General features: G+C 37.5%; 1 protein-coding gene across 2 annotated transcripts in view; it reads left to right on the top strand.

Moving 5' to 3' along the window:
* Positions 1-25755, top strand: part of adcy2b (adenylate cyclase 2b (brain)) — a 104750-nt gene that overhangs the window by 13700 nt on the left and 65295 nt on the right. For both annotated transcript variants that reach the window (XM_051136001.1, XM_051136000.1), the window contains exon 2: positions 15783-15980. In XM_051136001.1, the coding sequence (XP_050991958.1) occupies positions 15783-15980 (198 nt within the window). The remainder of the gene's footprint in view (positions 1-15782; positions 15981-25755) is intronic.

The raw sequence follows: 25755 nt of genomic DNA, 5'->3' as shown, positions 1-25755 counted from the left end.
TGGCTAGGAGCTATACTCTTATTCCAGCGTAATAATCAAGGAACTTTCCTGCCGTACCGTGGGTGCAGCAGGCGCAACGATATTACGCAGCGCCTAAAAGTGTCACGCTTAGACAAAGCACACGAACAACGACGTAAATAAACAAAAAGTATTTAATAAATCCAACAGGGAACACAGGAGACACAGGAACACAGGGTAGCAACATTAACGTCCGACAAGGCAAGAGGGGAAAACACACGCTATATATACACAGACTGATTACAACACCAGGTGCAGACAATAAGGGAAATACCAAAACACACAAAGCTGTAGGGGGAATTGACAGGAGAAACCAACTAAACAGTCCAGGGGTGTGACATTACCTCCCCCTCCCGGAAGGCGCGTCCTCGCGCCGACAAACAGGAAAACAAAATGTACAGTCCTAGGAGGGGGCTTCGGCGGAGGACGGACTCCCGGAAGGAGGGCAAAAGATGGAGTCCAGGGTGGTGATGATGGAGGGAGGAGCCAAGGAGGAGACAGGAGAGGGCTGGAGCAGGAGGAGCCAGGTGAGACCCAGACCGCAGCCATGATGGAAGCCGGAGGAGTGGAGTCCAGAGGCGAAGGTGGGGCGACGACTGACCAGGGCGGAGCCGGAGGGACGATGGAGCCCGGTGGAGCTGGTGGACCGACGGGCGACGGTGGAGACGAGGGAGCTGAGAGACGGGGTGGAGCCGCAGGGTCGGAGGGCCGAGGTGGAGTCCAGGACTCAGAGGCTGGAGGCGAAGATGAGGGATCCTCCAGCCATGACACCGATGGAGACTGGCAGACCTGCGGCGAACCCCCCGCACAGATGGTGGGCTGAGGGTGAGCAGATGGGCTGCCAGGAGACAGCGGTGGTGGGACTGAGGCAGCAGAAACAATAGACAGAGGGAGGGTGGGTGGGAAATCCAGGCAGTCAGGTAATTTAGATGGTGGAAGGAGAATGGGCATATCTTCATATACATCTTCAGAGAAATTATTCAAATTTAGTTCCAGAAAATTTAGTCCCAGATCCAGGCGTTGCTCACCCTCAGCGGTGGTGCAGTGGGCGGTGCTGTCCTCAGCACCCTCACGCCCATCAGGAACGTCCACCGTCGCAGGCTCTGTGGCCGGCTCTCGCACCTGGTCAGACGCAAATTCCTCCAGCTCCGTGGCGATCACTCGCTCTGTCGCTCCGATGGGCGATGGCTCTTGGGTCGCGCTGGTAGCGCGGGGTCCGTCTGCGGTGGGCTCGGGCTCGGGCTCGGGCTCGTGCTCCGCGTGTCGGGGTGGTGATAGGCTGGGTTCCGGGTCGTGCTGCGAGACGTCTGCGAGGTGTGGCTGGATGGGGTCGTAATCTTCCTCCGCTTCGTCCAGACAGAGTTCTGAACCCCAAGTACTCAATAAGATGTTAATATATTGCGTTAGGGTCCAGCATGGTTCACCTTTGGGCATGACGAAGCGGAGGTCATCATCCAGTACCCACCAAAATCCCTCCATAAGGCAGACGTCATCGCAGCTAGCAAAATGGCAAATCCTAATAAACTCCTCCACGTAGTCCTCAAGATCCCTGCCATCCTGGAAGATAAAGATGGTTTTCCCTCCCAGAATGGCATCTCCCCTCCTTGGGGAAACGTTGATGGAAGAGAGTTTCATAGTAACTGGTGAAAACACGACGGAAACAAAAAGACTGAAAAAACACGACAAACAAAACGGGGAGGAAAACGCAAAAAAAAACTGTATCGTTCGGACGTTCTGTCACGCTTAGACAAAGCACACGAACAACGACGTAAATAAACGAAAAGTATTTAATAAATCCAACAGGGAACACAGGGTAGCAACATTAACGTCCGACAAGGCAAGAGGGGAAAACACACGCTATATATACACAGACTGATTACAACACCAGGTGCAGACAATAAGGGAAATACCAAAACACACAAAGCTGTAGGGGGAATTGACAGGAGAAACCAACTAAACAGTCCAGGGGTGTGACAAAAAGTGATCGGCACTAAGTTTGTGTAGATGCAGAGTTGCAGCCGGCAGAGTTGACGGCTGCGTAATATCATTGCGCGTGCTACACACATGATACAGCAGCAAAGTTCCTTGATTATTACGCTAAAATGAGAGTATAGTTCCTAGCCATATTGACCTAGAAAATCACAACCTTTTTATTTTTTCCGTCCGTCTTTGTACACAATGTAACTACAGAAGAGTCAAGTTTTAAATAGGAAAAATATCAAAACTCTTTGGTCATTTTTGAGCGAGATGCTAACGGTCTAATCGGATTCAATGATATATGCTAAAAGTACTACCGCCAGACCCGGAGATCGACTAAATAGATTAGAAAACGGTAAAACTCAGCTGTTTAACTCTAGAGGAGTAGGGAAATGAGCCTATTTCCAAAAAAAGTGGAGTGTTCCTTTAAAGGCCCAGTTTCACAGATGGGGCTTAGCTTAGGCTGGAACTAGGCCTTAGTTAAATTAAGATATTTAAGCAGCTTTTATAACACTGCCATAAAAGAAAACATTACAGGTGTGCATCTTGAGACAGAACAATGGCACTGACATATTATAAGATATGTCAGAGCAAGATATTTTCTATTGAGACTCAAAAATGCATTAAGCATTGTCTGTGAAACCGGGGGGTTAGTGTGCCAGATGTTTCCAAATCTTCTGCTGCCACTGTATCTTTTTTTAATTTTAAAGCAGAGTATAAATATGGCTACAGAACAGATGAGCAAGCTGTAATAGATGGAATAGCTTGTGTGAGATGAGTGTCAGTACTTTGAAAGAATAATAAAAGTATGAAAAATGCATGACTCCGTAGCATTCCAAAAATTACAGTTGCAGAGCAATGGAATTATATACACACATTGCAAAATGCAATACAAGAATCAATTTTCTTTTCTTTTTTTCTTTATTTTTTGTACTGCAGTTGTGAGACACAATGAAAGTGTGGCTCTGTTTTGAGAGTTAAAAATACATGAGTATGTGGGTCTGGTGTAAGTTGGCTTTCTGCTGACGGTGAGTGGCATGTTTTACATTTTGTCTCATCAGCAAGTCTACAGGGCTGCAAAACCACAGTAAACACACAAACTCACAATAAACTGAAATGCGCAGACAAATGAACAGGAAGTGCCTGTGGAAGGGATAGCGCTGTAACAAAGCACCCTGATGTGTGTGTCCCTCTGCCTTTGTGGCCCCTGCAAAATGGAGTTAAATGGATTTAAATGGGCTCAAATGCACAATCAGATGGCTATATGAGCTCTGGCCCTTGATAGTGTGAAGAAAATAGGCTGATAGGAGCCAAGTCTGATTCATGCAGTGAGGGATGAAAGAGTGATGAGAGTAGGAGAACTGGGAGGTGAAGGGCTGATGGGAATGGGCCTAAAATGGGGATTTTAAGGCTAATCATGTAGGCAGTGAATCTGCACTTTGATGTAGACATGTAATTATAATTGCCCTGGAAAGAGGAAGGGGAATGTCAGATGGGTGCACACTGTTAATGGTGTTTGCTAAAGCAAGCATTATTAATGCATATATTAGTGTTTAAATGATCCTTAATATAACCCTTGCTGCATAACTCAACCAGTTATGCTATGAGCATGAATAATGCTAGACTGAATTGTGCCTTTAAGGTACTAATATGCAGCCTTTATATGTAAATAAGGTATTTTCTGTGATAGAAATGACAATGGTGGATAAAATGACAGACTCGTTTGTTTTGATGATGAATGCTTTCACATTTTGTCATAATTGGACTAAATTACAGCGACTGGAAATTATACACAACAATTCTGTTCGCAAAAGGTATTTACCTTGATTATTCTTGTTCTTTACACATCACATCTCAAATCTCTAGTATGTTCTTCATTGACACTGTTGTCTCCTTGTCTCCACACAAAAATGAAAATTCTCTCATCATTTACTCACCCGCTTTTTGTCCCAAATATTTATGACTGCCTTTCTATCTTCAAACAAATAATCCACCTCAGTGAATCCAAACAATGCAAGTGTATGGGACCTCCAAAGTTGGTTGGAATTCCAGAATGGCTTCAAATCAGACCTGACGTGCATGCGTGATTTGTTTTTTAAAATTAGTTCAACACAAACTTTGTGCTACAGCCAATTCTAAAGACTTTATTCATCACGTCAACCACAGTGCTGATTACCTACACAGTGCTACAACTAATACTAACCCTTACACCCTAACCTTAACCAATGAAATAAGCATTATAGATAAATGTTCCTACATGCCGCACTGGAATGGCTTACTGGAGAGATATATGTAATGATGTAGTGAAAATAATAGTTCAATTTATGAAACTGGCCTCATTCAAAAGTTTACATACACTTGATTTTTAATACTGTGTTGTTACCTGAATAATTTTTTTTTTGTTTTTGTTTGTTTTTGTTTTTTTGTCTTGTTTGTCCTGAAAAATCTGTCAGGTCCCACAAATTCTTTGGTTTTTCAGCATTTTTGTGTATTTGAACCCTTTCTAGCAATGACTGTATAATTTTGAGATCCATCTTTTCACACTGGGGACAACTGAGGGACTCATATGCAACTATTACAGAAGATTCAAATGCTCACTGATGCTCCAGAAGGAAAAACGATGCATCAAGAGCCGGGGGGTGAAAACTTTTTGAATTTGAAGATCAGGGTAAATTTAACTCATTACTCATAACTGGGAAACATGTAACATGTATCTTCTATAGCAGATATATTATTTAGGCAAAATAAGAAAAATGTACACATCTCTGAAAAAACGAAGAATTTGTGGGACCTGATGGATTTTTTTTTAAGAACAGCAGGCAGTTTAACTGTTCAGGACAAACAAGGGACTCATGAACAACTACCATTAAACAAAAAAACACAGCACAGTATTAAGAATCAAGCGTATGTAAACTTTTGAACAGGGTTTTTATAAATTCAGCTATTATTTTCTCTTTTGAACTATATGTAAACATCTTTTATGTAAAATATCTTATTTAGGTCAGAACTAAGTAAAAACTAACATGCATTTTGTACAGTCTCTCTTATTTTCGTAAAATGTTTAACATTTTGCAGATTTTGCAAGATGTGTGTAAACTTTTGACCTCAACACTATGCCTAAATGTAATGTAAGATTAATTCAACTTAATGAAAGAAATTGTGTTCAACAAACTTTTGCATATTGAGATGCCACCCCCTTTTAGAGTAACTGCCCAGTTTTGGAGTTCATGCCCCATTTTGGAAATACCTGGTCTGCAGTTTTATCTACTTGGCTTTTTGAAGCATCAGCTTTGTGGATCCTTTTATCTGCCTTGTACACTGGCATTTTGTGAAATCACAAAGATTATTTCTCTGAAAATCTTTGCATTCATCTGAAGAAAGAAAGTTATAGACGTGGAATGGCATGAGGGTGAGTAAATGATGAGAGAATATTTGGGCGGAGTATCCCTTGTGCGGTCTTCATTTTGGGTTGTACACTCATGGTCTTTGGGGTCTCTAGAGACCCCACGCAACAAATTTTAATTTTGTAACAAAATAATAGTTTTTTTCTAAAACAAAATTCATTTTTCTGTTTGTTAATTTTTTTACTACATTTGTGCCATTTTCGGAGGATTTATTATGATTTTTTAAATTTATATAAATTAATAAATAAATATTTTTTTTTAATAGGTTTTTATACAAAAACAGCTTTTTGTGTAAAATTACCTTTATGAAAGACCCACATTTTTAACTTTCATTCATGGTATAACATGGATCATTTGACATGGTTTGGTGTAAGATTTTTGCCCATCATTTGGAAAATGCCAGTTTAAAAATAAAAAATTATCATTTTTACCAGTAGATGGCTGCAGAGCTCCACTATTTACTATGTGCTATTTGACTAACTGAAAGACATCTTTTTACAAGTTTTTCAGTGGGAAAGGAAAGGATGTGACGTGTGGCCAAGTATGGTGACCCATACTCGGAATTTGTGCTCTGCATTTAACCCATCCAAGTGCACACACACAGTAGTGAGTAGTGAACAAACACCCGGAGCAGTGGGCAGCCATATTGCTATCGCTGCGGCGCCCGGGGAGCAGTTGGGGACCTTGCTCAAGGGACTCACCTCAGTTGTGTATTGAGGGTGGAGAGAGCACTGATTATTCACTCCCCCCACCTTTAATTCCTGCCGGATCAGGGACTCGAACCCGCAGCGTTTCAGTTGCAAGCCCGATTCCCTAACCATTAGGCCACGTCTTTTTTTGTTTGTTTGTTTTTGTTTAGTTTTTTTTTGTTTTTGTTTTTTTGGATTTTTGGATTTTATCTTCATATGAAATCACAATTATAAAAATAAAAATTACTTTTTGTCAAAGTAATGGATGAATTAATAAATTTTGAATGGATGAATTTTGAATCGACATTTTGTTGGTTTGATTCTAATCATAATGTAACTATTGAAAAAATGATTTTTTTCAGTACAAAAAATATTAAACTTTGATAAAAAGTAATTTTTATTGTTATTATTGTGATTTCATTATATGTAGATATCAATCCAACTGAAAAAACTTGTAAAAAGATATCTTTTAGTTGGTCAAATAGCAAATAGTAAAGTGGAGCTCTGTAGCCATCTACTGGTAAAAATGATCATTTCTTATTTTTAAAACGGCATTTTCCAAATGATGGGCAAAAATCTTACACCAAACCATGTCAAATTATCCATGTTATCCCCATGAATGAAAGTTATTAATGTGGGTCTTTTATAAAGTGAATTTTACACAAAAAGCTGTTTTTGTATAAAAACCTAATAAAAAATATGTATTTATTAATTTATATAAATTTTAAAAATATATAATATCCTGCCTCTGAAAATGGCACAAATGTAGTAAAAACATTAATAAACAGAAAAATAATATTTGTTTAAAAAAAAAACTATTACTTTGTTACAAAATTAAATTTTTGTTGCATGGACCCCAAAGACCATGAATGTGACTGTTTTTTTAACACTAACATAAAATCAAGATATCACTCCAATTTTTTTTTTTTATTTGTAGATCTAGATAGTGCTGACAGGTTTCCAAAGTCTCATGTCATTTCGACAAAGAGAACATTTTTTAAAAATTAAGCAAAAGTCATTTGTGGGTCAAAAAGACCCCGAAGACAAGTCCATTACCATATTATGGATAAATACGTTCAGTGTGGTCAAAATTACACCAAATTTGTTGCAATTCTTGAAAACATTATCTATGTTTCCATCACCCTTTTTTATGTGCTTTTTGAAGTATCTCATCAGAAACAAATGATGGAAACCTTAAGGTCACTTTAGGTGGTTTTTGACTTGCGAGAAAATTAGTTAATGCGAATAATGGGAGATGAAAACGCATTTACCAAATAAATTCCTTGCGCATCAAAAAGTTATGATACTTTGTGCGATAGGATGGCACAACCTGACTAACCAGCGGGCTGATCTTGTTGCACAGCATCTGAAATGTTGTTATGGTCATTCTGAAATGCCCGAGCAAAGTCTGTCGTCAAAGCAGGCATCCACCTTCGAAAGCAATGACTGCTTTTATTGGGCCCTATCATACACCCAGCGCAATGCAAAGCCAGGCATGACGCAAGTCTTTTTTTGCAAGTTTCAGCCCGATGCAGTTATCATTTTCACGTCCAGCACCACAATGTTTAAATAGCAAATGCACTTATGCCCATCTGTTTACCCACAGGCGTGTTGGTCTGAAAACGAGGTTTGTTCAGGCACATTGTTGGCACATTGCTATTTTGAGGCAACTGAAAACGATTGCGCCATTGACCAACTAAAATAGTGAATCCGCCATGGTGCAAGTGCAACTGGATTTTAAAGGGAATGGAAGATGAGACTCTGGTTTATTGCATGTTATGCCCAAAACACACCCATGGCTCATTAAGAGAATAGGTACAACCCATTCGGACCACGTGGCTGGCGCGGCGATCGTTTTTTTGACGTTAAACTAACTAAAGTGGCCATGCGCTGTGTTTCATCCGCTTACTCTGAGGTGCAAGTAATTTATTATATACAGTCATGGCCAAAAATATCAGCACCCTTGCAGAAAATGCAACCCTTCTCTAAGAAAATTGTTGCTGTTGCAAATGTTTTGGTACTCACATGTTTAATTTTTTTGTTTGCATTGGAAGAAAAGTCAAATCTTATACAATTCCACACAGAACCCAAATGCACTGGACAAAATTATTGGCACCCTTAACTTAATATTTAGTAGCACCCACTTTGGAAAAAATAACTAAAATCAGTCGCTTCCTGTAAACATTAATGAATTTCTTACACCTCTCTACTGGAATTTTGGACCACTCTTCTTTTACAAACTGCTCCAGGTCATTCAGATTTGAATGATGCCTTCTCCCAACTGCTGTTTTGAGATCTCTCCACAGGTGTTCTATGGGATTCAGATCTGTACGCATTGCTGGCAATTTCAGAACTCTTCAGCACTTTGTTTGTAACCATTTCTGAGTGCTTTTTGAAGTGAGTTTCAGGTCATTGTCCTGCTGGAAGACCCATGACCTCTGGTGGAGACGCAGCTTTCTGACACTGGCCACTACGTTGCATTCCAAAATTCTTTGGTAATCATCAGATTTCATGATACCGTTCACACTGTCAAGGCATCCAGTGCCAGAAGCAGTGAAGCAACCCTAAAACATCTTTGAACCTCCACCATGTTTGACTGTAGGGACTGTGTTCTTTTCTTTGAAGGCCTCATTTCTTTTTCTGTAAACAGTGCCATGATATGCTTTACCAAAAAAGTCTACTTTTGTCTCATCTGTCCACAGTATGTTCTCCCTGAAGGATTGTGGTTTTGTCACATAAGTTTTGGCAAACTCCAGTCTTGCTTTTTATGCCTTTGTGTCAGCAGTGGTCTCCTACCATAGCATCCTTTTTCATTCAGATGGCAACTGATGCCACAGGTGTGTCTAAATACAAATTACAGGAGCATCACATGCTTGAAAAGCAATTATTACTTACAATTTTGACAAGGTGCCAATCATTTTGTCCAGTCCATTTTTGAGTTCTATGTGAAAATTTATCAAGTTTGACTTTTCTTCTGTTTTTTTTTTTTGTGTGTAGTTGCAGTGCAAACAAAAACAATAAGCATGTCAATACCAAGAGAAGTGTTGCATTTTCCGATAGATCTGCAAGGGTGCCGATATTTTTGGCCATGACTTTATGCAAATTATTATATTCAGTGGCCTCTCCTACTTGTCTTTGTGATATTTACTGCCAGTTTATCTCTTACTCGTTTAATGGAAACGATGCTTATTCGCAAATGTTTTATGTGATATTCCAATTTTGCGCATAACTTCAATTCGCAACATCATCCCCATGGCACTTTATTGACTTGAGCCAGTAAGTCTTAACAACCATCTATCAATCCCCTAGCATCCACTCCAAACTCCATAGCTTTGTGACAGCAACTTTTTCACAATGAAGCATCACTTATACTTCCTTTCATTTCCAATATCAAGTTACATAATCAATGGTGATTCATTTCAGTGCATAAAAAAGTGAAGCAGGTGTGGGCACTTCTCTGTCTGTTTGTGGCTAATGGAAACAGAAAGGGTGTGTTTCCCAAGAGTTCATTGAGATTCGATCTGCGTGCAAGAGTTCCCTTGAATTTGTAGTACTCCCTGGGGTGTCTCCTCTAATGGCTGGTGAGTCATACTGTGGTACAGGCATTATATTACTGTGAGTTTGCCAGCTCAATGCTCTCTCATCATTCACAAAACACACACACACAGTCATCCTAACCGATGGTGCAATACCACATTGCCCACATCTTCAGTACCCGTACAAGCCACATACACACTCCTCAAATGAATAATTACTACCTGAACTGAATTGCGTGGTTGTAATCTGTAATATTTTTTAATTTTTTTAGAGTAGCGTTAATGATGGCCAGAGGATGAAGTCGTCTTTGCTCAGTTCAAACCGTAATAAACCCTCCGTGGCATATGTCATGAGTCATCTCCAATAAATCTGCATAGATAATGTAGCTATAATGTAGTTATTAAAATTCTCTCCTCTGACTGTACCCTCCTGCCACAGCTCTGTCTATTTCTGTCTCCGTCTGCAGTGGATGAACAGGCTGCGAGTGTGTTACTTTGAGCTGTGACTGTAAGTCTAGACTGAGTCCCTCACACTCTTGCACAGTCAAACAGAGAATTTCCGAATGGTGACGAGAGCTTAAGGTAAAAATAGATTGTATGAATGGTCAAGGTTTGCCTCTTTAAAGTCGGCATGAAATTAAATAAACCATTTTGTTTAATGTATTGTCTTACCAAAAAAAATCATTTACTCAACCTCATATAATTCCAAATCAGTTTTACCTACTTCGTAACATGAAATACAAAAGAAGAAATTTGAAAGAATGTGCTGATCGCTCCTTTCCTTGCAGTTACATTTACTATAGACTGTTGTAGACATACATGCATCCAAAACAACACAGAAGCACTATAAAGAAATTATTGTTTTTATTAACAAGGATGCATTAAATCAAAGGTGGCAGTAAAGCCAAAGATTACTTTCAAATAAATGCTATTATTTTGAACTGATTTCCACAGAACAACACTGATAATAATAAGAAATGTTTCATATTAGAATGATTTCTGAAGTCTCATGTGACACTGAAAACTGGAGCAGTGATGCTGAAAATTCAGGGTTACATCACGGGAATAAATTACATTTAAAATATATTAAAATAGAAAACCATTATTTTAAATTGTAATAATATTTTATTTTTTTACCAAGCTTTTGATCAAATTAAATGAGCCTTGTGAGTGTAAGTAACTTCTTCCAGAAACATTAAAAAAAAACAAAAAAAAAAAAACACAAATGCTTTTTTCCAATGAATCAGGTTATTGGGTTCACAAAACCAGTCTGAATGATTCATTTACAAATTAGACTCAAAAAGTATAAAGAGTAGAGGAAAATTATCAGTGAATAGCTCTATTCGGACAGTAATTGTTTCTCATGTGGACATTTGTAAAGATAAATTTACATGGCACCTCAGTGATAAAACTCATGGATTTAGATGGCGATTTATTCACGATGGAGAAGCAAGTTGTGTGATCCTACAAACCCGGGAATGCGCTGATCACATGGCCAGTCGCATGATTGTCTGCTGTAAATAAAATATCATATGTGACCCTGGACCACAAAACCAGTCATAAGTAGCACGGGTATATTTATAGCAATAGCCAGCAATACATGTATGTATGGATCAAAATTATCGATTTTTCTTTAATGCCAAAAATCTTTAGGATATTAAGATCATGTTACATGAAGATATTTTGTGAATTTCCTACCATAAATATATCAAAACTTAATTTTTGATTAGTAATGTGCATTGCTCAGAACTTCACTTGGACAACTTTAAAGGCGATTTTCTCAATGTTTTGATTTTTTTTGCACCCTCAGATTCCAGATTTAAAAAAAATTGACCCTTGGTTTTGTGGTCCAGGTTCACTTATGCTTGGAATATTAAGAATAAATTCATATTTAATATTATCCTATTCATTATTTATCTCCTGTTTAAAAATAGGAGAATAGACGTGATAGTTGAAATGGTTTTCTGTCTTGCATTTTATCTCTCAAAATGATGGATGTCATTAAAAATGTGGAGATTAGCAGAAATAACTTAATGCAGCCCCTTATTTACATAAGGTACATACAGCTGGGAACATAAAGCTGGATGGTTTATATATTTATGTATGTAATTGTAGGCCTATTTAATACATATTTTAAAATTGCATTGCAGACCTGTTGCTGCCATAATAATGACCCATTTCAAGTGTTTACATGCTTTTCTTTCTTTCTTCTTTTTGTTCTTAAAAGCTCCCACTCGCTGTAGTGAAGCAGTTATGAAATTATGTTCTTGTAAATACTTTCCAGCATTTCAGTGTTTTTTTTTTTTTTTTCAGTAATTAACATGCATGCAAATTACAGCAACAGTTACTGTATGGTGTTTGGCAGTGGTCAAAAAAGATTTAATGTCATCCAGGATGTCTGTGTCTTTCTTTCTTCAATCAAAAAAAATCTCCATATAGTAGACTTTAATGGCGAAGGTCCAAGTTACAGTTTCAGTGCAGCTTCAAAGGTCTCTACATGATCCCAGACCAGGAATAAGGGTCTTATCTAGTGAAACGATCTGTCATTTTCTAAAAAAAAAAAAAAAAAGAAAGAAAGAAAAGAAAAAATTATATACTTTTTAACCACAAATGCTCATGTTGCACTAGTGAATTCACTAAATGGTGAATTTTGAATCGATTTCTTTTTGTAAACTCAGAGATGTAGATTCAGATTTTGGATTACTGTAAAAAATGACAGCGAATTTAACGGTAAAAAACTGTAAAAATGCTACTGTAAAAACCTGTTAAATGGTTAGTGGTAAGTTCCCCTACTATATATGGTGAAAAACTATTGGACATTGCAAGTAATTTTACGGTAGTATACTGTTTCAGAGGTGAAAAAGAACGTTAAATTTACAGTGAATAACCATAATATGACATTCCCAGAATTTCCTGTGTTACATTTTAAATTTGATGGGCTTTTTTTTGTTGAAATAACTGTTTCTTCTTAGTTTTTACTTATCAGTTTTGTACATTAGGGTTATATGTTACATCTAATGTTGTTAAATTAATGTTTATTGCATTATTTCAGCTTCATATATGTTACCATGATGGTGTTTGTGTGAATGACACTGTGCACCTTCTATAGACCAATTATCTGTTTGTAAACATTCAGGATGCACGCGCAGCATGATTGCAAAAAACCCGGGAGAGATATTCTTACGGCTATAGAATTACACGGATATGATACAAAATACTTTAAATTAAAAAGAGTATACATTATATTGATTAGATGTCATTTTCAAGATGTTATTTGCATATTACAAGAGCTTGTCACCCAGCGATAAGCGCTGTCATTCAACGAAATTGACGTTAGATAGTTGGATAGTCTTACAGATCCGAAACAGGGATGACATTTTTTTGTGGGGGTTCAAATGGCAGTCTGTGGAGCCATGGAATAAAATAATAAAAAAAGGTCAATTTGATTTTATGTTTAAAAATTCTGACTTTATTTTCACAATTCCCAGATTATTAACTCATCATTCTCTCTTTTCCCCTCAGCTCAGTGTTTATATCCCACACTTCTGACTTTTTCCCCTCAGAATTAACAAACTTGCTTTTCTTAAATCGAGTTATAAAGTCCGAATTAGGAGATATAAAGCATTTGTGAGAAAAAAAGTCAGAATTGTGAGATAAAAAAAATATATATATTACGTAAAACATTTTAATAGTAATAGGTTTAAATAATATGTCATGCTGTAACTGTAGGGCTAATACAGTAATCCCCTATGAACAGCTCATGTGAATATTATGTAGACATATTGTTTAAATCAAATTTATGCTTTGAAAGTAGAGTAATCATAGTAGTTTTCATCCATAGTACGTCCGTTTAAACATCTGCGTTAAGCTTCAAATGGCGTCTTTGACAACAGTATTTTATAAAATGATTTGCATTCCGATTTTGACGTCAAAATGCACAATTTTTTTTACCTGTTTACCCTCCACTTGTTACCAGTGTTTTTCTGCTACCACTATGCGCACGCAGCTGCAAGTGACGTCACTGTGACGTCAATTAAAAATTGGTCTATCTTATGTTAGTATTTAAAAGCTGCTTGAATTTTAATAAACACTGCAAAACCTAAACCGTTGCTACTAGGGATGCAACAATACAGTTAGTCCACGGTTCAGTACATAGCTCGGTTTTTTACCACGGTTTTCGGTTCGGTTCTGATAACTTGCCACATCAGTGTATGTGGTTTTTTTTTTTTTTTTAGCATGTAATTAACAACAAAATACTCCTGTGAACCTCTGTACACTGGAAAAAGCATGGATTATTATATATCTGCCTAATATTTCTTTTGAGAGAGGTATTATTTTTCCAATTTTTACGCAAAATAGGATAGGTTTCATGCATACTGGACGCCAGAGGGCGCCCTCGTGCAGAAAATCCACATATGCGTCAAAGAAGTATCACTGATTAAGTTCCGTTCCAGCTTCTCTAATATGGATAAAGGTATCGCTATTGTTGTAACTGAATAAAAACAAGATATAACGTTAAACATTTTGAATGATGAAATGTAAGGACAATAAACACTCGTCTGGAATAATATATGGTTTATCTGTGTTCTTCAAGCATCTTGTGTATTTTCATAATGATATATTTGTAAGCCATTGCTAATCAACATACAGTATAGAATATATTGTCTGCCTCATTCTGTGATAAGAAGCCACATCAGATCACAAAATGAAGTTATTTCAAACACTCGACTGATGCTGTGAAGTAAAAATAAGTTATAATGTTCTCTTTTGTTGGACAACAAGTTTAGAAAGGCTTATCATTGCATTTCATTAGAATGGAAGATGCTCTGCAAGAGTTTTTTTTTTTTTCAAATATAAACGCGTTTCCTCATGTCAGCACGTGAAATCACAGCACACACACTGCAAATTTGAAAGAAATAAAGCAAAGAAATTATTTAAATGCAACTAAAAAAACGCAATTCACAAGTGCGTATTGAACCGTGGATGTCATACCGAACGGTTCGATATTATATTGAGTATTGTGACTCAAATTCTGGCAACCACAGCTGCCGTTTTTTTACCGTTATTTTATGGATTTTTTTTTTACAGACTCAAATTCTGGCAACCACAGCTGCCGTTTTTTTCAAGTACTGCTCACTGCAGAGCCGAATGGCCTCCAGCTCCCCCTCTCTGGATGTCCAGCTCCACCTCTGTGTAAACTAATGGGTGGAGTTATGTTTAGGATAGGGTAAGGGGTAGGGTTAGGGTGTGGTTAGGTGTCTATCTCCACCCATTACCTCCAGCGAGGGGGAGCTAGAGCTCCAGCTCCTCCCATTTGGCTCTGCAGCAAGCACCCTCTCGTTTTTTTACCGTTATTTTATGGACTTTTTTTTTTTTTTACAGACTCAAATTCTGGCAACCACAGCTGCCGTTTTTTTACCGTTATTTTATGGACTTTTTTTTACAGACTCAAATTCTGGTAACCACAGCTTCTGTTTTTTTACCGTTATTTTCAGGATTTTTTTTTTTTACAATGTAGGTAATTCAGGGATTTTTACGCGACAATAGAATCAGACTAACTACTGTAAATGTTGAAAATCACTTACATCCACATGAAAAACAATGAGGGCTAATGATGTGCATTTCCATCTGTTTCTCACAAAAATCTAACGTTTGACTTCGTACATGTGGATACGTTAATGGGATGCCTACTTTTCATGATCCAATTCCGAGCCTTAAATTGTTCATCGCATATCCTGTTTCACTCAAAAATATGCCACATAATGGAAGTGAAATGGGTTGCAAATGTTGTTTCATGTAGACTTTAATGTACATCAGTTGATTTGATTACATTCTATGAGCACAAACCCAATGTAATGCTATTGCGATAACAGTTTGAGTGCAAAATGTTTTTTTCAAATGTTAATTGTCCATATTAATAATTCAACAGTAAAACACTAAAATACACTTTGACAGAGCACATTATGCTAATGGAAAAGTTTGGACATAATAGACCGAATTCTGGTTCAAAGTTTGAGGTTAAGGTCAGAGTTTCACTGTTCGGTTCTTTTTTGTATTTAATGCATTTAAATGAAAACGCCTTTCTGTTCGTTTCTCTTCCTTATCAGCTTGTGAAAGCATCAATGAATAAGCTGTGAACTGTCATTATGTTTCCACAGACCATGGAGGAGCACATGGCCTTCATCATAACCGTGCCCACAACTCTGGCCATTTTTCTCACCATCTTCATCCTCGTGTGCATTGAGTCGGTCTTCAAAAAGCTTCTCCGCCTCTTCTCCCTGCTCATCTGGGGCTGTCTGGTTGCCATGGGTTACCTCTTCATGTTCTTCGGTGGGATCATCTGTCCATGGGACCAGGTGAGATTTGAGTGACAGCACTTTCATCGCACTCCTTTTCTGCGCAACTGTCCTTCAGTGACTGCCTTCGACTTCTACGGCTCTCACTTTTTTAATTTACCTCTTTATCACTCTGGAGTGCTAGAATGAAGTATTCGGCATGCATAAAACAGGACTTGCGTCAATGCGATTTATATATGTAGATGTGCGAGTAAATTGCTCGGATGGAAAGCGCTAGCGGACGCGGTGAAAGCGCTGCACAATCATGCAGATATTCACTAACACGGTGTCATTTTCCTCCAGTCATTTGCACAGTAATTCATGAATTTTAGTGTGCGAGCTGTTCTACGCACTGAATCATTCATTAGTTCATTGAACTCCGCTTAACACATGATTCTGGCTAATGACTGTGACACAGTCTCAACATAAATGCATGTCTTAGAGTAATTATGACAGTTGGTGCTATTTCTGTCCGCCTCTGCATCCATAAAACAGATCAGGTATTAAACAGACTTGTTCGCACACTTGGTTTTTTCTTCTTCCCGCTCTGTTCCGTCCGCGAGGAGGAGATGCAATCAGCCCAGCCACCACTCAACAAGATGGCAAAAACATCCGCGGTTTGGTCGTCTTTTATAAACAGCTCTTGAGTTATGATATTATGCCGGCTGTAGGAGGAGAGATCGGCTGTTCCGTGCAAGAGTAAATGTAGCTCGCCGTGAGTCATCCTGGCTGTTTGCTCGACATGACTTAATAACTTAATAACTCGGATGGGCTCAGTGATCTGGAAATGATGACATATGCATATACGACACAAATTGGCTCTGGATCAAAGGGCGGTAACATTTTACTAGGAACTACTTTGGTAAAAGCTAGGTGACACCTGTATGACATCCATTTTAAACAGTTAATCATAAATATGAACAGTGTCCTGGAAAGATGTCACCATCAGAAGTGAGGTTATGAATACCATATTAATGAGTGGCCCAATGTTCTCTCAACATATATTTTTTGTTTGTTTGTTTTTTTGCTATTTTATTTAGTTTTCTCTTCTTTTCTTTTTTTCTGTTTTGCCTTGCTTTTGTTTTTTTGTCGTTTCATTTTTGTTTGTTTTGCGTTTCATGCTTTTATTTTGATTTGTTTTGTTTTTTCGCTGTTTCTTTGCTTTTTGTTGTTTCATTGCTTTTTGTTTTGTTTTGCTTGCTTTCTTGCTGTTTTGCTTTACTTTGTTTCATTGCTTTTTTTGCTCTGTTTTGCTTTGCATTTTCATTTTGCTTGTTTTGTTTTTTGCTGTTTTGCTTTGCTTTGTGTTGTTTCATTACTTTTGTTTTGTTTTTTGCTCTATTTTGCTTTGCATTGTTTCATTGCTTTTGTTTTGTTTTTTGCTCTGTTGTGCTTTGTATTGTATTGGCAACTGTTGTACTGTTGTGCTTTGCTTTGCATTGTTTTTTTGTTTTTTTCATTTCCTTTGTTTCATTGCTCTTTTTTGGTTCTTTTTTGCTTTGCTTTGTTTCATTGTTTTTGTTTTGTTTTGGTTTTTTGCTCTATTTTGCATTGTGCTGTGTTTCATTGCTTTGTTTTGTTTTGCATTGTGTTACATTGCTTTTGTTTTGTTTTTCTTTGTGTTTTGTCTAATAGTTTTATTTTATTTTATTTTTTTGCTTTTGCTTTGCGTTGGGTTTTTGTTTTGCTTTTGTTTGGCTGTCTTGTTTTAGAGGCACAGGGGCTAAAGGAAGTAAATTACCTTTAACTGTGTTATGTACAGTGTTGGGGAGTAACTAGTTACATGTAACGGAATTACATAATTTAATTACAAAATAAATGTAATTGTAATTAGTTACAGTTACTGAGAAAAAATATGTAATTAAATTACAGTTACTTTTAAAAAATGCCAGTGATTACAAAGGGGATTACATCTGAATTTTTTCACACACCCACCCCCACTTACAGATTTAATTGACTTCTTTTAAATTGCATTAACTGCTCTAAAATGAGACACCAATGTTTCAGGAGTTTAGGACACAGAACAGGACACATGCTTATTCGATAACTGTTTTATTTCCTATTTGGGTTTATGCATAAACCTTATTTTTTGAGATTGTTTTTTCCAAGGCATTGTTAGATGCTAGTGTTTTCTGTCATAACTATGCAAACATTTGATTTCAAACCCAGTATCATAACTATTTCTTGTTATGATGTTATTTATATTATGATCTTGTTATGACATATAGCACAGCTGCGCTCACGGTGACCCAAGTTCGATTCCCGTCTCGAGATCCTTTGCCGATTCCATTCCCCTCTCTCCTCCCAGCTCTTTCCTGTCATCTCTCTACTGTCCTATCACAATAAAAGGCATAAAAACCCAAAAATATAAGTAAAAAAAAAGTCGAAAAGTAATTTTTCTTAGCGGAAGCTTTGCGTTTTGTTAGCTAATAAAATATTAAAGCTTAATTCAATATTATGTGTACAATTTCTTAATTCTGTCATCCTGGTATCGTGGACTTGCTCTATTGTTTCATACAAACGCAGCTGCTTTTTGTACATTGTAATGGATTATAAGATAACTAACAAACTAGCACTACTACTTAATTAATTATGTGGTGAAATGTTGTGTAAGAAAACTGGTATGACTGCACTGTATCCCTAAAATGTCTAGTTTGCACTTGCCATTTGCTAGCAACTGATTTCTTCATGGAATCTTTGCGTTCAAATATATTTAAACTCAGATCAGTGTTTCGTGTCTAATAATTTTGACACAAAACATCTAATAATCTATCAGGCAGCTGTGCAATAAGAGGGACAATGTACATTCAGCCAGTTGTTATTGCAAAATAAAGATGTATATTATCCCTTACTTATTATAATCTTAATTCAAGTGATAAAGGATTTTTAAAGTCTGACAGTAATTAGTGTTGAGTGCTACTGTAAGGTTAACTCTGCCTGGTTTAAATGTTTCAAAATGATTAACAGTTGAAAAAATTAGAAAGTAATCAAAAAGTAATTAAAAGTAATAAGTTACATTACTTTAATAAAGTAATTGAAAAGTTACACTACTTATTACATTTTAAATCAAGTAACTTGTAATCTGTAACCTATTACATTTCCAAAATAACCTTCCCAACACTGGTTATGTATTCATCCACATTTAGGTGAGCCACAGTCCAATTCATGTATAGAAAATCATTACATTGAGCCAATGCTAACCACCTTTATCTGCTCCAGGCTGGTTAGTGTTGTTTTGCCACTGTTGTAGATTGTGGAGCACTGCAGCCATGCTAAACAGTGCCAACTGGTGAAGCTGTTCTGCCTAAGTTGTTTAAGCTACAGTTGAGACATCAGCACACCAGCATCCAAAATGCCACATATGGTGGTGAGCAGTCTTTTTATCAGCGCTCTGTCTTATAAATTACTCCCTGCGCTTGGTGCAGTCTGAGCTCACGTGCTGCGACTGAAGGTTTAGCTCTAGAGGGAACCAGACATCTGATGCAGGAAATTCATATAAGCCTGCTAATAAGGCTTCGCATACGTGACGGGAAGAACTAGTCGGGTTCAGGCGATCTGAGTAAGCTACCACCTAATTAGCACTCAGAGTACTGCAGCAAAGTACTAATTAGCAAAGAGTTTCTGAATGTTTCTAGATGTGTCTTGAAGTAGCATGTGTGTGCTTATTAACGGAAATGAATGGCACAGTAGCTAGTTTACAGTAGTCGAAGACTTAAAGAGCTCTATTAGGCTATGCCCTATTTAATTTCCTGTTTTTTTCTCTAGGCTTTTAAGCTATACACTGTGCTCTTAGTACAGTTTTCTCTCCAGTTATGCTCTTTGAGGTGCAAAAAGCTACACGGCCACATTGCTGGAGCTCTAATAAGCTGTATACTTGGAGTCGCTTTGCAACGCTTACAAGGAAAAACTATAGAGTCTAAAGAGTCACCAGCATGGGTTGAGGTACTACTACAGATGAAAAGCCCTCACTATTCCTCACAGAAGTCTGTAATGCAGGCATCATTAACCCACAGCAGTAGTTCTCCATTAGAGATGCCCGTGAAAAGCCAGCAGCCTTTGTATGTTGTACAGAAGACAGAACATAATTGAGCACAGAGTCAGCAGAGGAACAAAAGGCAGCCGTATTCGCCATAGCCAATCAGCCTGAGGGCAAATCAGAAGAAAAGACCCCCGAAAACACACAGTCCTATGTACCCTCATTTCCACATTTTGGTTTTGCCAGAGGTGGCGATTGAATGACTTATGAAGGATGTGAAAGAATGATGGGGAACAAATGAAGTGATGAGAAAGTGAAGGAGGGAGACAGGTGAAAAATAGATTTTGAGTCACTTTTAATACTTTTGAAAAGGGGGGAGGGCAAAGGAAAATGCCTTCTTGTGTTGCTACAGAGCTGGCAGAGTGAAATCTGTCAATCAGTGGTGACTGCTCTAAGATGCAGGAAACACGTAGTGAGAAGTGGGAAGCTGCTTTTAGCAGCATTGCAGACAGTCACTATGATGAAAAAAAAATATGTAAATACATTTTTGCCATTGATAGGTGACATCTGTGCATCCCCACATTTGAAAAGCACCAGCCGCCACTGCCATCAGTCAGGAATAGATGTAGTTAATGCTTTAAGGTTGATTCTGGTAGTAAATTTTGGTTGTAATGCTAAAAATGACACAAGTAAAATACACATTATTATTGGGAAAAAAATATGTATATTACTGTAGGTAATCACAGCATGCCAATATACAGCCATATTGCACAGCTATGAGTGGGGTGTTGTATTTGTTCAACAGTTCGATGGCACGAGTGTGTAAATACATAAGAAAAAACAATGGAGTGTCTTTAAAAACACTCTTTTGTGCAGAACTATTTTCTTCCACCACAAATTCAAATCTCAATTAGACAGTTTAACAGCTGAGCCCAAACCTCCGTAAGGCCATGTTCACATTTGGCGTCTTTTTTAAAACTGCCAACGTCTGTTTTACATTATAATCCTAGAGTGAACCGTGTTTTCAAAAAAGTCCTGAGCGCTTTTTTAAATGCCACCGCCGGCGTCTTTTTCTGCAGCTCAGTGCCTTTTCAAGTTGAAAAAAGTTAAAGCTGACCAATGACAAGCCAATAGTGAGACCTGTTGTTTCCATAACAACAAGAACAAGAAAAAATTGAGAAGGTGCCAATAGATAGACTTTTATTTTATTGTTGTGAACCGATATTCTCCTCCCTGTTAAAGGAGAAGTCCACTTACAGAACAACAATTTACAAATAATTTACTTATCCCCTTGTCATCCAAGATGTTCATATCTTTCTTTCTTCAGTCGTAAAGAAATTGTTTTTTGAGGAAAACATTTCAACATTTTTCTCCATATAATGGACTGGTATGGTGCCCCGATTTTAAACTTCCAAAATGCAGTTTAAATGCAGCTTCAAACGATCCCAAATGCATTTGTAAACAATCCCATCCAAGGAAGAAGGGTCTTATCTTGCAAAATGATCGGTTATTTTCATGTTAAAAAATACAATTTAAATACTTTTTAATGTCAAACGCTCGTCTTGTCTTACTCTGCTTGGACTGTTTTTGTTCTGGTTCATGACAGTTGGGGTATGTCAAAAAAAGTCCCATCTCATGTTCTCCCTCAACTTCAAAATCATCCTATATCGCTGTTTTACCTTTTTTGTTAAGGATGTTTGATCTTCTTTGCATGTTCACGTTGCAAAGGCTGTGTCGGTACTTCTGCAGCGATGTAGGATGATTTTGAAATGATTTTTGAAGTTGATGGAGAAAATACGATTGTTTATGAGTTTTTCGACATACCCTAACTGACTTGAGTCAGAATACACAGAGTTCATGGAGAGAAAGGCAAGACGAGCATTTGAGATCAAAAAGTATTTAATTGTATTTTTTAATGAAAATTACAGATTGTTTCGCTAGATAAGACCCTTCTTCCTCGGCTGGGATCATTTACAACCGCATTTGGAATCGTTTGAAGCTGCATTTAAACTGCTTTTTGGAAGTTCAAAATCTGGGCACCATATCAGTCTATTATATGGAGAAAAATGCAGAAATGTTTTCCTCAAAAGCTTAATTTCTTTATGACTTAAGAAAGACAGACAGGAACATCTTGGATGACAAGGGGGTGAGTACATTCTATGTGAATTTTTGTTTTGGAAGTGGACTTCTTTAACTTCAAATACCGACGCACGGCGCCGATAGCATAGTGGGCATCATGTCAACACGTAGCGCCATTGCGCTTCGGGATTTGGGCGATCCTTTTCTGAGTCTGAGCTCACGGACCCTTCCGTCACATTACTAGTTGTAAAACGTCACTTTAGAACTAGTAACGAAGGAACGCTGAGTTTCTTCATTGAAAGCTTATTATATTGCTGTATTAAAAGCAGTGTATTATGTGACGTAGAGTATTATGAGAGAGAGACTGACTGAGCGAGTGTGATTTCCTGCATCTGATACAGCATTAATTCTTCAGCTCAATCTCATATTCACAATTAAACAATAGTTTGAATGTTCGCTGAGGAAAGCGATATCTTTGTCGTAGTATCCGTTCATCTGTTAAGGGTGATTTCCGATGACAGTGCTGCTCAGTGCATTTGTTGGCTGCGTCTTAGAAGGTGTAGTTGAAACTAAAAATAACTTCCTGGTTTACAACAACTATAAAAATGGCTAGGCAATTCAATTGATTCAAGTACAAAGGGAGCACTCTAATATATACAGAATTAAATTGACATAAAATACTATGTGATGAGAGTTTGCCCTCAGACTGTTTACTCAGGAACAAGTAATGAGACCAAAACAAATTATATCTATGTTTAACCACTATAGAGACATCAGAGCCAGAGATCTTCAAATTCCAGAAGATTTGGCTGAGGTAAGGCTTCTCTCTGTGGGTTCATGAGCGCTGAACGGCCACTGACGCCCTCTCTGAATACACTGAAGCAAAATTTCAAATAGACATTATCTTTATTAACAAACTGCATATTTGAAGTCTAAACAAGTACATTCTCACCCCCCAAAATATCTTTAAACAAAATAGTGGGTTTGGCAATCCGTCATGACAAGTTTTTTTTGCATTTTGCATTTTAAACTAAACAGCTGAAATATATCAGTTAAATGTATGAAATAATGTCAGTAAGTTTAGTATGTTGTTATATATATTTAGTAGTACATCTCAGAATGTCTCAGTAAGCCCTGTCACTGCTGCCACTGATACCTCAAATTTGCAGTTTTATGCCATTATGTAAATTCACTGTTCTCTGTCACACCAGTTATTTAATCATTTAAATGCTGTATACTAATTATCCTCAATTCACCCCATTTATTTAAGTTCTTCCTGAGTCCCCGTAAGTGTGATTGGGCTGCATGTGATAACAGCAGTACTTATTACATGTTCCACAATTATTCTTTTAATGGAGGGCTTTTAGATTATCAGATTATTCCATTTCCATTTGCTTCCTAATACAAAAGCAGTGCAGACTGGTTAACCAGACATTAAGATCCCTGTAGACCACATAATCTTATTCACCACGAAAAAAGCAAACCTGTTAAGTGTGTCTTATGTATTACCATCTGTTGCCTTAGCAACCTCTAAAGAATATGTTTTACATATGTTACAGTCTAATTTTATCTGAAGTATAGCAATAATATTATAACACAATATTCTAGATCAATATAGCTATAACATCATGATAAAACTTGTAGTTCTGATCTTGCATAAAGCCTATGTTAAAAAGGTAATGTGACTATAAACAAATTATGTTTTACAAACTGTACTCATAACATTTATGAGAGATAACCCATAGCGCATCTGTTTGCATTTTATTTTGTAAAGGCTTTGTTGTGTTTTGTCCTTTTTATTGGTATTTTTTAATGTCTATATAGTTATATTCATTTTTATTTCAGTTTTAGTTTTAGTTATTTTAGTACATCAAGTTAAAGTAAATGAAAATGGCTTTTTAATATTTTATTTTATTCTAAATACCAAAAGTTTTTTATGGTTTTAGATAACTATAATAACCTCAATCCAGGAATAGTTCAGCTAAAAATGTATTTAAAGATTTGGACATACCAGATGATTATAAAATCTTTTATCAACTCAAATAATCAGATTCTCCACAGGGACATATTAATAATGAGCTAAATTATAATTAGACTTGTTAATATTTTAAAATATCATCAGACTGGATTAATGATATTTGGATTCCTGGCTTTGAATTTGGGCAGATGAACTTTTTTTTTCATCTAGAGCAAATGAGAAATCTGTGACGTACAGTCAAAACCTCAGTGCAGATCTCATTGGCAGGTACTGCATGCATGTGATAATTCAATCTGATTAATACCAGCAAACTGCTCCAAATGAGATCTGAGAGTTTCACAGAGCTCAAACCAGCTGTGTCTGTATTTGTTCTCAGCCCAACAAGTCATGATCACAAAGACTGGCTAGAAGAAAAAGAGCCATATGGAAGGATACAGTGACATCCAAAAGTCCAATGCCACACTGAAAATCTGGCATTCAAAATCCAATCTAAATTTGAAAATAGGTTTTAGGATTTGGAAACTAATTTACTAATTAAATTACTCCTTTTAACTGTTTATATTTTCACATAATCTATTGGCAATGGCTGCTTGCATTTACTAAGTGTAAATAGCAATTAGATGATATTTACACTACGTGAAAATAGCAGTATTTTCTTATCATGAGCTGAACTCAAAGATCTAAGACTTTTTCTATGTACACAAAAGGCCTATTTCTCTCGAATATCATTCACAAAACTGTCTAAATCTGTGTTAGTGAGCACTTCTCCTTTGCCGAGATAATCCATCCACATCACAGGTGTGGCATATCAAGATGCTGATTAGACAGCATGATTATTGCACAGGTGTGCCTTATGGTGTGTTTCCACTACAGCGTAGCGATCAGGGTGAAGCGAGCATTTTCCATTCATTCCTAAGGGAGTTGAGCGTTAACGCTCACTGGGTGCATTATGGGATTGAAAGCAGCGCAGAGAAAGCGTTGAGAGTGGCTGAGAGCGTCAAAAAGGTGGGGTATTCCTTAACTTTATGCAAATCTTGAGCGCAAAACACCGGGTGTCAACCAATCACTGTGAAAAGTAGATTTTGACGTATGCTTCTGAGTATTTGCAGAACTAGTGGATTACTAAGCTGAAATCACATATCATTGAAAAAGTCATGCAAAAGTAAATGCACTTTGCATGCTTTCATTATGTGCTAGCGTTTACTTTGTGAACCGCCGTTAAAAGAAGACGATGAAATGCAAACAGGGTGTAAACAGAGGCGTGCCCTGCCCTAAATGTCACACGCCCCTAAGCAGTGGCGTTATAGCGTTGCCAGCGGCACTGAGCGCAAATCTGATGCTGTAGTGGAAAAGCACTGTTAGGCTGGCCACAATAAAAGGCCACTCTAAAATGTGCAGTTTTATCACACAGCACAATGCCACAGATGTCACAAGTTTTGAGGGAGCGTGCAATTGGCATGCTGACTGCTGGAATGTCCACCAGAGCTGTTGCCCGTGAATTGAATGTTCATTTCTCTACCATAAGACGTCTCCAAAGGCGTTTCAGAGAATTTGGCAGTACACCCAACCGGTCTCACAACCGCAGACCACGTGTAACCACACCAGCCCAGGACCTCCACATCCAGCATCTTCACCTCCAAGATCGTCTGAGATCAGCCACCTGGACAGCTGCTGTAACAATCGGTTTGCATAACCAAAGAATTTCTGCACAAACTGTCAGAAACCGTCTCAGGGAAGCTCGTCTTCATGCTCGTCATCCTCAT

This window comes from Labeo rohita, chromosome 19 (genome assembly GCF_022985175.1).
Source record: "Labeo rohita strain BAU-BD-2019 chromosome 19, IGBB_LRoh.1.0, whole genome shotgun sequence".
NCBI classification, from domain to species: Eukaryota; Metazoa; Chordata; class Actinopteri; order Cypriniformes; family Cyprinidae; genus Labeo; species Labeo rohita.
The sequence above is the reverse complement of the archived record's forward strand: the minus strand, read 5'-3'. Positions and strand labels throughout refer to the sequence as shown.